The 15217-nt window shown below is 34.5% G+C and overlaps 1 protein-coding gene across 1 annotated transcript; it reads right to left on the bottom strand.

Annotated features, from left to right (window-relative positions):
• Positions 1-1748: 1748 nt before the first annotated feature.
• On the bottom strand, positions 1749-2480 carry LOC130630015 (keratin-associated protein 19-2-like). The gene has a single exon (XM_057443412.1). It carries the CDS (start codon positions 2478-2480, stop codon positions 1749-1751), a length of 732 nt encoding a protein of 243 aa, XP_057299395.1.
• Between the last annotated feature and the right edge of the window lie 12737 nt (positions 2481-15217).

Here is a 15217-nt window from a genome sequence, read left to right on the forward strand (position 1 = left end):
TTCTAAAAGTAGAGGACTAGAAACTCTAATTTCTATGGCATTTAAGAAAGATGCACAAAAGGCAGTGGACATGCCTTGGCATGCTTTAGGTAACTTGACAAATTAAACTGGCGCCAAAAGCGCGCACAATAAATTCCCAAGTGAATTATCCAAATATAAAAATGAAATTTGGAAAATCGAAATAACAAAATCTGTACGAAGACACTTGGACTAGTTAAGCAATGGAGATGGATAGCGTTAAAGAAGTAGAAGCCGCTTTGAAACTAAGAAAAATTGCTGCGGAATACGAGAAAAAAGAAGAAGTAAATGAATCTATGGATTTTGCTGAAAGCCTCTGCGTTTTCGCCTCAATATGTCTCTTTTGCTACGTCTGCTGTTGCAAGGAAATATAAGAACATATAGTGAATGACCGTAGTGTTTTCTGCTACTCTTATAGCTGCATTGCAAATATTAAGAAGAAGACAAGTCGATGATGAAATTATTTCCACGTTGCTGAACCGCGTTGAAGGGAGACATGGATTTTGCGTAGTCAAAGCAGAAAATTACAAAAAAGAAATACTTTAAAATATTAAAATATTAGTTTGTAATACAGAATGTAAATATTATAATTTTAGCTATAATTTTAAAGGAATATTAAATTCAAAATGATTCCCTTTTTGTGCGTATTTCTGATATTAGTTAACCGCTTTCTTTTCCGCCCAATATGTCAATTCCTGCTCACTGTATAAACAGGTTTTTATAACTGCAATAGCGGTGATATTAATGCAGTAATTCTGTTATTTTCACTAACTAAGGCATGCTAACTGTGTTTATTTGGAGATTCTATGCAACACTTCTTTAGCCCGTAATTGCGATGATGTTTCGCAATCGTCATCGTTTTTGTTATGTTTTTTGCGAGTTGCAGCACAAGTGTTAGCAACCGAATGGATAAATCATATCTTTCTTATTTATGTTCCGCCAAAAAATAAACCACAACAATATGGAAGTTTTGGAACCATTGAAATTTTTGCTATTTTTTTCCTCAAAAGTATTACCCGATATGAATAAGAATAATTGGTTCATAATGGTGGACTGATGTCTTGAATTAAGTTTTTTCGCCAATGTAAGAAAGATTTAGAGACGATATACGATGATATATAGCGATAAACGTCAAAAGTGACGTCATAACATATTTTTAGTTGATTTGTTACACAAAAGGCATATGATATAAAAAAAAACAATGTGGTGAAGTTTTTTGGCATAGCCGTCAAGCAGCGTTGCAATTTTTGTCCAGGTACGGTGTGTGTTTAAAAGAGGTGTGTCCAAGTAAGAAATACTTATTTAGTCTTTTAACCTTTTTTGTGAGGGGGAGGGTTGGTCATGTTTTTAGTCAGGGGGAGGGGTCCTAATTTTACCTCTGCCATAAGTATATTAGTGATTTGCTAAAAAATCACTATTCTTAAACCAAATGACGTATTTCTCATCTTAGCATTTGATGGCAGCCTTCTGTGATAACTTATACTTCCTTTCATACTCTTAGCTTGGATTTTTTTAAACACTTACATCAAAATCAATCACGCTATATAAAGCAGCTAGACCTTTCCACTGTGGTCGATTAGAAATAAAGTCAAACCCTTCAATGCTCTTTCTCTACGGTCAATGCTGTGTTGTTTGAATGATGTAACGAAAAGCAAAAACTTCGTGGTTATTATCAATTCATTTCAATCACCTAAATATAGATATTTATATGTTTCTACAAAAATTTCTATTTATTCCTCATCTCCATAAGCGTTATGTCCATATCCACCATAGTTTGATCCATAACCACCATAGCTGCCGTATCCAGTACTTCCATAACCTGTGTATCCGGAATTACCATATCCATAGGTATAAGATGGGTCGCCATAAGCTTTATGACCGTAACCGGCATAACCATGTCCTCCATAGTTTCCGTATCCGGCACCGTATGATCCTTGATTTCCATACCCAGAGTTTCCGTAACTGCCATAACTGCTTCCAAGTCCATATGAGTAGGTTGGATCACCATATGCCTTGTGTCCGTATCCGGAATATCCATGTCCGGCGTAATTTCCGTATCCGGCACCGTATAATCCTTGATTCCCATATCCAGAGTTTCCATAACTGCCATAACTGCTTCCAAGTCCGTATGAGTAGGTTGGGTCACCATATGCTTTGTGTCCGTAACCACTGTAGCCGTTTCCACCGTAGTTTCCAGACACTACACCGTATGAACCGTAACCATATCCACCATACCCAGCACTGTTTCCGTTATATCCGTAGTTGCTTCCAGCATGACCGTATGTATAGCTGGGGTCTCCATAAACCTTATTTCCGCCATATCCTAGTCCATTGTGACCGTTATATCCATACCCATTTCCATAACTTCCATAGGAGGAGCCTTGTCCATATCCGTATCCACCATAGTTTGAATATCCATATACACTAGGATCACTTTCTTCTTCTAAAAAGAGAAAAAACATGAAATCAGGAGCAAGTTTAGACTTTTTTACTTAAGTAATTTTTTTTATGACAGTTATAATTGTTAGAGACAAAAGGGCAATGCCTGGGAGGATATTTTTATTTCCTACTAACAATATATTTTACGTCACCTATGCAAAGTCGCCTGTTTGCAGCAGAATTGTAAAATACTCACCGGCTAATATGCCAACAAAGAGGCAAGCAAGTGCGATCAAAAGCTTCATGTTGATCCTACACAAACAAATAAGTGACGAGATAATTCACAAACATACAGCGAGTTTTCTTAGCTTTTTTCAATGTTATTAGCTGGTGACATACCTTTGTATTCTTCTCTTGAAGCAGTACGTTTAAAGCTCTTTCAATTGAGAATGATTTTTGGTTGCCTCAAACTTGCTTATATACTATTGGAAAGGAAATCGAAGAACGTGATTTGGTTTATTAATTGCATTGCCAGCGTTAGAATCCAACACATGTTTGAATGCATCACACGCGCGGTCGTGCAACTTGAGGTTAAACTTTGTGGAAATACTGTATTGCTCAACATTTTGGAAACTTGGTTATACGAAAAAGAAATAATAATTTGTGCAAATAACTCTCTTTAATTGCAGAACCATTTACACTTTATTCATCGACCTTTGCATTATCGAAAATAGTTATCGAAGTATATGAAGAATTACACTGTCCCTCAACGGAACTTCTGCGAGGCTATAAAAAGAAAACAAAGTAACTCAAAAATGTAGAAATGATGGATTCTAATTAGGGCTCTAAACTGTCATGTTGGATAGCGCAATATAGATAATCACGAATTGAATTTTTTGAAAATTTCTATGTGTTATTAAGAAGCATACCTGCTACTTGATATTAATTCATATATTTGTAACTCACGACGCTACTGACACACTAGCGTGCATGAGAAGAAAATGGACAGACTATATTCTGTGTTAAAAAGGTCTACAACTTAAATATAATAGTTATTGATTTATTGACTGCTGATTTGTTTTCATATCAAGCATATATGCTTTCAAAAAGGGATACATTTCCAATCTTAGAATTGTTCAGAAATTTGGCTTATAGTGTATTGAATCTTTTTTTTTCTTAAACATTTACTTTGTGCAAATAATATAACTCGTTCGCGAATAAATTATAACGAGTGTGACAGAACTACAAACAGACACAAATTACGGTGAAAATAGGTGACAAATTTCCCAGTTCGATGCAACAAGATATACTGGGCTGATTCTATGTGAATTAGTCCATCTACTAATTAACTAATTAACTTGTCCAGTTGACAAAGTCTTCTCACACATGGAACTTATGGATAAAGATCTTAGTTTATTTGGTTAGATCCAAAGTTTTTTAAAATGTCCTTTAGGTTTGCTATTTTTCTCAAAATTCAGGGTCTCTGTGGCTTCACAAATATTTAATGCGACAAAATTGTTCTAAAGGACAAATTGAATTTTAAACGTTGCTCACCTAACCTATGCGTCTGCAATAGTAGAGAACTTGCAACTGAATGTTTTTTTATCACTTCGTACAATTTCTCAAGAAGTGTCGCTGTCTCGATATTTTTGTGGGGAATTGTGTAATGTCAAGGCCATTATTATAAAGAAAAGGAAAGCGACTTAAACGAAATTTCATAGACCAAGAAAGAGATTAGGTTAATATGGTTAATTTTTTCTTTATAATTGTATGTAAAAGAATGCCAATATACGATTCAAATTATTATTATAAACATAGATAAGTGATTAATAAAAGTACAAAATATAAAATTCTTGTAAAATAAAACAATAAAGAAACAAACAAAAAAAATTAGTATCATAGATCAACACCGGGGAGGATGTTGAAGAGTAGAGAAAGAATAGTTTCTTGTAACAATTAGGAAAACTAACACTTAAAACTAACACATAAAAATTACCATAGCAAGGTGAATTATATTCATTTCCTTTGGCTGGCCATTTAACTATGGAATCCAAGACTATGTTGTGAGCTACATTCTGAAGTTTTACACTTAACGAAAGTCTTTTTAAGATTTACATTGGTGTTTTGTGTCTTCATTTTTCCCCCTTTCCCAGCATATCCTCATTTAGGTGACTAAATGCATTTTTTAAAAAAAACAACAACAAATGAAATAAATCTGCAAAAACAACATTTGGCTAAATGAATAAATTTAAAAAACCCCGTTTCCGCCATTATGAGTAGTTTTTCAATATTTGATTGGCACTTCCAATCTTTGAAAATCTTTCACGCACCAACCAAAAATGTTTTTGGTATGGGATATATAGCATATATATTCCCTTCCCTTTTCTCTTCCTAACCTTGAGGAAAGGAATTTTGACGTTTAGAAGTGTAACAATGCAGAGGTACATTTAGGAGAGTATAATATTTTTATTTATTTTTATTTCTCCTTCCTTGCCTTGGATGAAGTAACCGCTACACATTGTAGGAAAAATCATTATTAATTACGCATGTATCATCAATCAAACATGATTGCATATAATTCCCACAAACGCATTACTTCATTGCTAATGATTTCGCAATTGGATTTTCTTTTGCGACGAAATGCTGTTTATATTTAGCCGAAAATATGGCATCAAGTTTTTTAGAAATCAATGAATTTGGAAAACATTATCTTTGTTAGTTGCATTTCTCTTAAAAACGAAATATACTTTTTTAAGGTTTTCCAGTTTAACATAAATGCTCGATTAAACGCCTACACTAATATAAGCGCCCTTCTCGAATAAACGCCCAACCTTTTCTGTAATTTTTGTTATAAGCACCGCTTCCAAATATGTTATTAAAATATAATATTACAGCTTCAACAGGCGCCTATTTGAGAAAATCAAAAGAACGTAAATTTTACTCCAAAACATCTTTGTTCTTTAAATGATCTATAATATAAATGGCCATATGTTTATATCTATTTTTCGTTGCAGTTTGTTATCATCTCATTGACGGAGAGAAAATTTAACCATAAACATTTGTGCTTAGGCACACGTTGCTTATAAATAACACATATCTATCTTCTGTTTTTAATTTTTTATATTTTACAACTATTATAGTTTCCTAAAAAGAAAGCTTTACACATTACAAAAATGAATTTCTTTCATAAGCGCTTATCGATTTATCTCTCATCTCAAATAAGCGCTTAACCTAAAAGTCAAAATTTGAAATAATCACCCAAGGCGCTTAATCGAGCATTAAGGGTATTAAGTAAACTGGTATTGATTCCATCAGAAACAGTGTTAACCTAGGTATTATTAATTTTAACCATTTACTTATCGACATGTTCTTAAGTACTGTTATTTTTACAAGCTTGGCAGAAGGAGTAGTACTTTAAAATTACAAGGCATACAGTAATAATAGCCTAACGAATATATTTATATTGTCACTGCGGCTTCTTCAACTACCAACATTGCCCGCAAGACATGCACTACTATGCAGTGGTCAAATGACATGTCATTAAGTAATTGGAACATTTTAGTGCTTCACTTTAATAAATTTGATATGTCGTTTTGCTCATCTCTTAAATCCACATGGTAAAAACGTAGGGTAGGAGGTAGAAGCTGAGCATACACCACAATATTCACATGTTTTTGATTTTTTACCTGTGAATATCCATATTTGAAATTAGTTTTAAATGTTTTTTTAGAAATATTAAATGATGTGATACTTTAAATTGATTAATTTGATTTTAAGCATATAAAACTCACCAGGAAACTGTTGTTATTTGTTTTTTTTAGTATCACAACTTTCTCTCACTTTCTGTTTGAGTAACGAAAAATATACCCTCTCCCGTCACCAATACCCCATACCTGAAAATAAAAATCTGAAGGGTAAAGCGAATAGATAACAAAAATCAAAATGTTAAACACTTTTGTAGCAAAAAGTTTATCACTCTACGAATTAAGAAAATAAAACACGAATTTTGAGCTGAAATCCTTTAACAAAATACTGAAAGAACGGCGTTTTCTTGGCCACTTTGCTAAAAGTTATAACAAGCATCAGCTTGCAAAATCTGGGCAGCTAGTACGCTGCAGAAATGCGACATTTTGAGATTCGTAGGTTAGGTAAGAAGTGTTTAAATTGCGTCTACTAAGGGTACCAGGAATTTTCAAAAAAATCGGACATGTTGACTTTAGCAATAATAAGCATATAATAAGGGTTTAGATATAATAAATCCCTGTCGTAGGTTCAAATTGCGTGATTGCCACCTAGTCTCAATATAATTGGTGAGGAGGTATTGCAGGTTGAAAGATTGAATCTGAATTAAACATCTATAATGATTTATTCCCACTTTGTTGATACAGAGTTTCTCTACTGAGCACGACTAAATAATCTACGTCAGATTAAACCTTGTAATATATGTATCTAATATTCAACATTTAGAACATGATTTTCTTTTTATTTCATTCAGTTTGTCAAGTTTAATTTGTCAATGTGCAGAGCGGACTTAGTACTTACCATTTTTTTTCGTTTTTTGGTTAAATTCAAGTCCTCGAACTGTACTACTTGTTGTTGATGACTTTTATACATGAATTTCGGGACCCAACATGCGCTACTGGGAAACTTAACAAACTGTCCAACTAGCCATTTTGCAACATGCTAGGTGCAGGGCATTAGACATTTTACGTCCAAGAATGTAGCTGTTGGAAAATAAATGCATATATTAAAGACAGTTACAGTTTATATCACATTCCAATCACGTTTTATAAAAACAAAATGCAAAAGCATGATGATAATTTTAATACAGCACAACCTTTGATCTAAGATTTAATCTAAGATTAAAAATATGTCGTTATTGAATCGGTACATTTCTGCTAATTCCACTTAAAGAGTGAGGATCTACATTCATTTAATGCTATTATATTCTGTTTTTCTAAGCTCACAGAAACCCATCAATCAATTTTTTTGTTACAATTTGCAATGTTATTCACTGTGTATCCAAAAGATTGTCGCATTAAAATAAAAACAAAATGTTAGAAAATTTACAAAGTTTAAGCAAAACCTTAGTTTTTACTTATATTCTGTTCAAAATAGTAGCCAATTTTTTACTTTGTATTAAAGAACTAATTTTTGGATCGGAAAAATAGGACAGGCGTGGATTTTTCACGTGCTAAAGCCTAGTGTTATATAACCAAAATTGCAGTTGCAAAATGGTAGCCTCACGACGGATAACCAAACTTCCAAAATATTGAGCAATACAGTATTTCTTTACAATTCAACCTCAAATTGCAAGATCGCACATGTGACGCCTTTAAACATGTGTTGGATTCTAACGCTGACAAAGTAATTAGTAGACCAAATCACTCTGCGTAACTTCCTGTGTAGCAGTATATAAGCTGGTTAGCGACAACCAAAAATCATTCCTACTTGAAAGAGCTTTAAACGTACTGCTTCAAGAGAAGAATACAAAGGTATGCCACCAGCTAACAACATTGAAAAAAGCTATGCTACGGTTTTAAACTAACAAAACTAAAAAACAAATCAGAATTGAGCACAACATTGAACTCATCGTTGTATGTTTGTAAATTATTGATTGATTTATTGTTTAGAATCAACATGAAGCTTCTGATCGCACTTGCTTGCTTATTTGTCGGCATATTAGCCGGTAAGTTTCGCAAAATTCGTTACTACAAAACTTTATTTTTTTCTTTATTTATTGTCCTGTATAATTATAATAAAATTATTGAATGCTAAAGGACTGAAAAAAAAATTAACTAGCTTCTGATTTTTTTTTATTTTATCTTTAGAAGAAGAAAGCGACCCCAGTGTATATGGATATTCAAACTATGGTGGTTACGGATATGGACAAGGTTCCTCCTATGGAAGTTATGGAAATGGATATGGATATAACAGTCACAATGGACTAGGATATGGGGGAAATAAGGTTTATGGAGACCCCAGCTATACATACGGACATGCGGGCAGCAACTACGGATATAACGGAAACAGTGCTGGGTACGGTGGATATGGTTACGGTTCATATGGAGTAGTGTCTGGAAACTACGCTGGAAACGGCTACAGTGGGTACGGACACAAAGCATATGGTGACCCAACCTACACATACGGACTTGGAAGCAGTTATGGCAGTTATGGAAACTCTGGGTATGGTAATCAAGGATTATACGGTGCTGGATACGGAAACTACGCCGGACATGGATATTCCGGATACGGACACAAAGCATATGGTGACCCAACCTACTCATATGGACTTGGAAGCAGTTATGGCAGCTACGGAAACTCTGGATATGGGAATCAAGGATTATATGGTGCAGGACACGGAAACTATGGAGGACATGGTTATGCCGGTTACGGGCATAAAGCTTATGGCGATCCATCTTATACCTATGGATACGGCAGTTCCGGTTATGCAGGTTATGGAAGTACTGGACACGGTAGCTATAGTGGTTATGGATCAAACTATGGTGGATATGGACATAATGCTTATGGAGATGAGGAATAAATAAAAATATTTGAAGAAACATATAAATATATATTTTGGTGATTGAAATGAATCGATAATAAACATTAAAGTTTTTGTTTTTCGTTACATGGCCAAAAGGGGAGTGGTATTATATAATACCTATGAATGTTCTGCCTTTTTTACGTTATTGTTTGCTCTGTTAACAATTGAAACGCGCTGCTTAAAAACAGGCCTAAAAAATCTTGGAATGGGGTTTACAAACGGGAAGTACGGCTTACAAACCGGTTCACTTAACAGACGTGCTTAAAAAAGCGTTGTGTCGTTCACAAACAGGCCGGCGAAGCGTTACAAAACGAAATAACGTTTACTACACGGATTGATCAGTTCCACAGTTCCTTAGCAACCTAGCTTTCTTGTTACAACTTAATACGACGGAAAAAGGAACGGACATTTAATTAAAAATCATTGCAAAATATTTTACCTACTTAAAAAAAGAAACAATAAAAAAACTTGATAATGCAGCACCTCTCAACGTTTTCCTGCAACACGTTGGGAGGTGCGTTGTAACATACTGAAGGTGATTGTAACATTTTCTTTCTGTTTGATGCAGATCCAACATTATACCTTTATAACTTTGGCTGCTTGCTAAGGCTGTCATCCCAGTATAGCCTCCGGTTCTAAAGAGGCACTGACATCCGCAGTGATTTCTGCTGAATATCTATCTGACTGCCAGCTTTGGCCACTTTTTTCAAAATTATATTATAAAAAAATAGCAAGCTGTTGAGCAAGCGGAGCAGTGTATAACGTGAGTTAGCTGATTCAGCCCCCCTCTTAAATTTTTAAATTTGGTGACTTTAATTTAGCTTTTTTTTCCAAAAATTTTGGCCCAAAAAAAATAAATGTACTTAAACTTTATTTGTATTTCATGATATCGTCCTTTACCAGAAAATAAGAAGTTATAGCAAGAGACCGATCAATTAAAGTTTCACTTTCAAATTAAAACTGATCCTAAATCCTATACTCTAGGGATTTAATAAAAATGTTTTCTTAATATGCTCTCGAAATGTAGATGAGAAAAACATGGTATCATTATTTTCAGTTAGTTTATGATTCAAAATAGGCATGCATTAAAATAGTTTTTATGTTTGCGTGTTCTAGTTCCTTTTCTTTTTTTAACTTTCAGATTAAATTTCAATATTTCTGCGAATTCCTCGCGTTGTTATGTTTGCACCATACCTCTAGCAAATAAGAGCTCGGTCAGTTATCGAAGCATAACCTTGCTTACAGAATATAGCGCGATGTTTAATACGCTGAAATCTTTTATTTTAGCAAATTCAACATTGTTACTTCGGTTATAAAGTTGTACCTAATAATGGATCATGAGCTAGTAATGGTTAAGCCAATTGCTTTCTTAGTCTAGCATTGGTGAAATTTGCGTACACAGTATCTTACTTAACATAAAGATTATTGAGCGATTCGTATACAAGAGTCGCACAACTGACTTGAAAAAAACGACCATTTTATCAAACTTTCTCAGGTTCAGCATTCCATTTTATTATATTTTATTTGAGGCTCGAGCTATAAGATTATGTTATTAATAAGTCTGAAGCTAAATATTCTTATCCACGTCATGCTATAGAAAAGCGTTGGCGATGTTTGCATGACCTTTCACTGCTTCCTGCATTATAAATCAGCTCCACAAATTTTTAGCGATTCTTGCTTCTACAAAGTTCAAACCTGAAGTTTTTCTGCACTCTAGATTATTTTTGGAAACTACATGCATCACGTTGACCATTACATTCTGTCACTGTCGAATACTTACAACAAATGTAAAATATCCGCAGTTGCATAGTCCTATTTAGCAAAATAAATCTTTTGGTAACTGTAGTAGGTATAAGACGAGAGAAACGTAAACGATTTTTATGTAGGCTGCTGTGTAATAAAACCGAGGAGCTATAGCAGCTACCAGAAAATTAAATCATGAATGCACTGGAGAGAATCGCATTAGTGCAACCCGCAGCAAAATTATGAAAAAAACACAGCACCTGTTTTTCTGCCGTGGCACAGTTGAAAAAGGTTAAAACAAATTAGAAACAAGTTTTATGTAAGAATTCATGAGAAATATTGGAGGTTGACTGATGGAAGTATGCATGAGTCTAAATCATGTCAAGTATGAGAAATAATGATTAAAAACAACATGTTTTTAAAATAAGATTTTTGATCTGAAAAACGATCTCTACAATTCCTGAGGTGCTGGCTGAAGTCATATTTTTATTGAGCCATGGGTTTTCTGCATGTATGGAGAACGACTGCCTCACATTAGCCTGAACCATAAAAAGATGATTCTTGTTGTTAATCACCTAATGTGATTAAAACGTTTGATAGCAGCATAATATTTTATGAAAAGAGGTATATTTTTTCTCATCATGGGCACACAAAAATAGTCTTTATTCAAAAAGTTATTGCGCAAAAGGAGTAATTACAATATGCTAACATTGGTTTAGTGAATGTTAAGTATGTTATCATATGGCTACTGTTAGGGCTTGCAGTCCCGTAATAATAAACAGTAATCATTCCAATCGCTGTTAACTGCACAGTTAACAGCGATTGGAATGATTACTGTTTATTATTACGGGACTGCAAGCTGGGAATTACCATATATCATTATCACACAGTACAAAAACGATCTAAAATCTGCTCAAAGTAACAGTTTTTGTCCAGGACAATTTCGAAACCTGGCGTTTTTAAATGGTTTTGTTTTAGTTGCAAAACAAACTTTTTGTATAGCAATAAAAACGTATTTTAACCTTTAAATTTGTTTTAATGTAAAAAAAACGAAGCTTTTTGTGTATACTTCATCATGTTAAAATTAAAAGAAATCTTTATATACACAAATGTTTAAAGTGTAAAAACCACTCAGGTGAAGAACAAAAACGGTCCCTCCCCCGTATTGTTTCTTCTGCCCTTTTGAGAAGTACGCGAGTGAGACGAACGCTTGATAATAAGGGCATTTGTGATTTTGAGGCAACATCGGGCACTATTCAGTGACACGCACATCCTTGAATGTCACACATTCAAACATTCGTGATAATCGTAGCCCCTTCTGAAGAAACAGATTTAAGTATAGTGAATAACGGAAGTTAAAAGTTTTTACTGAGGCATATAAACAGAAACGACTAAAGTTTGTTTTGAAGAATGTCAGCGTGTTTTGGACTGCTTAAGAAATATTGTTTTACTTAGACGGTGTAGGTTTTGACCATAGAAATAATCCCAACGCGTAAGCTAGAGCGTTTCATTAATGGGATGTAGCCGGGCTATGGATTGTCAATGACAACGAAAAGGACAGGGGAAGTAATGTAAGTGTTACCATTTAATAAACGTAAGTGTCAAATGAGTCCCAAGCAATCCAATTTTCCGATTAATTGTTATACCGAAATGGTCAATTGATAACTTCAAGATCTTTGAAAATCTCTATGTATTACTCAAGGAAACATCAAAACATCTGCAATAAGTTCAAATCATTTCAAAAGCAAAATAATAGATTTCAAACTGCGATTTGAGTAAATTAAATCCACAGGGACAGCGATAGTGACACGATGTCACTGGATACACTAAAACTCTTTTACAACTCTTTACGAATCACTTTACGCAAGCTTAGCAGAAGATATGGCCAAATATTTAATAAATCCAACCGAAAATAACATGATTACATAGTTTTCATTATAATTTATGACAGAGATGGATCAAAATTACCAGTACTACCACTTGCGATAGAGGTCACGTATTACATACACAGTTAATTTAGGTGAAGCTGTTAACCTTTACAAACTTAAAACGTTTTAACTTCTTCTGCTCATAGCTAAGATGAGACACAACTAGTCGAAGTTCTTGAGTCTTTTCCGTCTCAAAAATTAGAGAAAAAAATCAGGTTGTTCTTGGTTAAGCGCAACACATTAGAAAATACTTTAACTTTTTTATATGCATGATGCTCAAGGTTCGTAGAAAGCATGCAAAGGCTCACATGCCACTCAAAACCTTAACATTTAAACTATTAGTTTATCCCAGATACAGTAACCGCAGCATTGGGCCCAAGGATATGATTCCCCCAGACTGGGGTTTTTCGCATCCAACATATTTACGATTTCAGAAACGTTTCAGTTGTAATTAAATGGTTGTATTGTAGTTCAAAAGAGATATAGATGCAATATATTGCGTTACAGCTAACGATAGCATACGGTTCTCGTAAGTCTTTCCTGTCTCAGAAAATTGGAAAAATAAGTAAGGTTATTTTCCGTTGAGCGCAGTAAATTGGAAAAGAAATGTAAAAATATGCCATTTTACTTTCTACACAGCTGACGAGATATACATTACAATATTTTTTTTTAGTTTTAAAAGCTGATATTTGTTAAAATGGAGCACACAAACGCTGTAAAATCAAATAATCTAAAGAAGCTCCCTCTATCGATAACAGATAATCTCAAAATTCATCGAAGAAAAAAACACTTAAGGAAGCAAATCATATTATTAGGAAGACTCAAGCAGAGTAGACATCTCATGAACAAAAACAAAAAATCCAAGCTAAAAAACATATCATACTGCATCATAATAACGTTTAACCCTCCATTAAAAAAAGATGAAAAAACAACAATATTTTTGCAGACTGTTGACAAGCACATCCCGAAAACTATAGAAAATATTAAACTGTAAAAAAAATGAGTTGCAGTTGCATCAGTAACGCTACAAAAATAATAAAAGATTCGTAATTCGAAAGTCATAGCTTATACTTTGCATAAGAAAACCTTACGAAGTTCTGAATCAACATTCCCAGTTCAATCTTTTGCTTATATACTTTAGGTTACTTGACAAAAGTTAAATCAAAAGAAAGAAGGCTATTTATATGTAATATTAATAATTTTGGCCGTCTTTTTACAAGAGTGTGCCAAAGAATTGCTGAAAAGCTGCCGCTAAATCACTAGATTTTTTCCAACAAATCTTTAAGAAAAACAGCCTAGCATAAGACAAAATATGATCAACAATTTGGAACAATAAGAGAATAATGCAACTGCTGCTGCAGGTTTTATGTAAATATGTTACTATAAAAAGCAAATTTGTCAATAAAGAACAGCATGAACTGTCAGCGAAAACATTTTGGGTATATTGTGTTTTCATTTATTCAAGCTCCATTTTATTAATATTTATAAAAATATACAATTTTATTTATTCTTCATCTCCATATGCTTTATGTCCGTAGCCATATCCACCATAACCGCCACGAGCACCGCCATAACCTCCACGAGCACCACCATAACCATACCCGCTTCCATATCCTCGTCCTCCATAGCCACCAATTCCGTATCCACTTCCATATCCATTTCTGTATCCGTATGTTGGGTCACCATATGCTTTGTGTCCGTATCCATATCCACCATATCCTCCTGTTACACCTCCATATCCGTAACCGCTTCCATAACCTCGTCCTCCGTAACCTCCAAGTCCGTATCCACTTCCACTTCCATATCCACTTCCGTAACCGTATGATGGGTCACCGTATGCTTTGTGTCCGTATCCATATCCACCATATCCGCCTGTTACACCTCCATATCCGTAACCGCTTCCATAACCTCGTCCTCCGTAACCACCAAGTCCGTATCCACTTCCATATCCACTTCCATATCCACTTCCGTAGCTGTATGATGGGTCACCATATGCTTTGTGTCCGTAACCATATCCACCATATCCGCCTGTTACACCTCCATATCCGTAACCGCTTCCATAACCTCGTCCTCCGTAACCACCAAGTCCGTATCCACTTCCATATCCACTTCCATGTCCACTTCCGTAACTGTATGATGGGTCACCATATGCTTTGTGTCCATATCCATATCCACCATATCCGCCTGTTACACCTCCATATCCGTAACCGCTTCCATAGCCACGTCCTCCATAACCACCATATCCGTATCCGCTTCCATATCCGCTTCCATATCCGCTACCGCGGTTACCGTGATGATAGGCAAGTGTGCCGACAAGAAAGCAAGCAAGAAGGATCAAAAGCTTCATCTTGATTCTAAACAAGGAAAGTCAATTAAATTTATGTGAAGATTGGAGTACAATTAAACGTTGATATGAAGAAAAATATAAAAAACTTGCTAACCTGTGTTTTCTACCTTGAAAGCAATAAGAGTAAAGCTTTTTTAAGTGAAACTGATTTTTAACATTTTTATTCGTCTTTTATACTTTTTTGGAGTGGATGCCATGCTGGTAAATGAATGATTAGAAATATAATTTTGGTCTAGCGATGGCATATTAACACAT

Source organism: Hydractinia symbiolongicarpus, chromosome 2 (assembly GCF_029227915.1).
Source record: "Hydractinia symbiolongicarpus strain clone_291-10 chromosome 2, HSymV2.1, whole genome shotgun sequence".
Taxonomy (NCBI): Eukaryota; Metazoa; Cnidaria; class Hydrozoa; order Anthoathecata; family Hydractiniidae; genus Hydractinia; species Hydractinia symbiolongicarpus.

What these genes read in the sequence shown, in the direction of transcription:
- LOC130630015 (XM_057443412.1), bottom strand. Translation starts at nt 2,480, where the DNA reads ATGTTTTTTCTCTTTTTAGAAGAAGAAAGTGATCCTAGTGTATATGGA.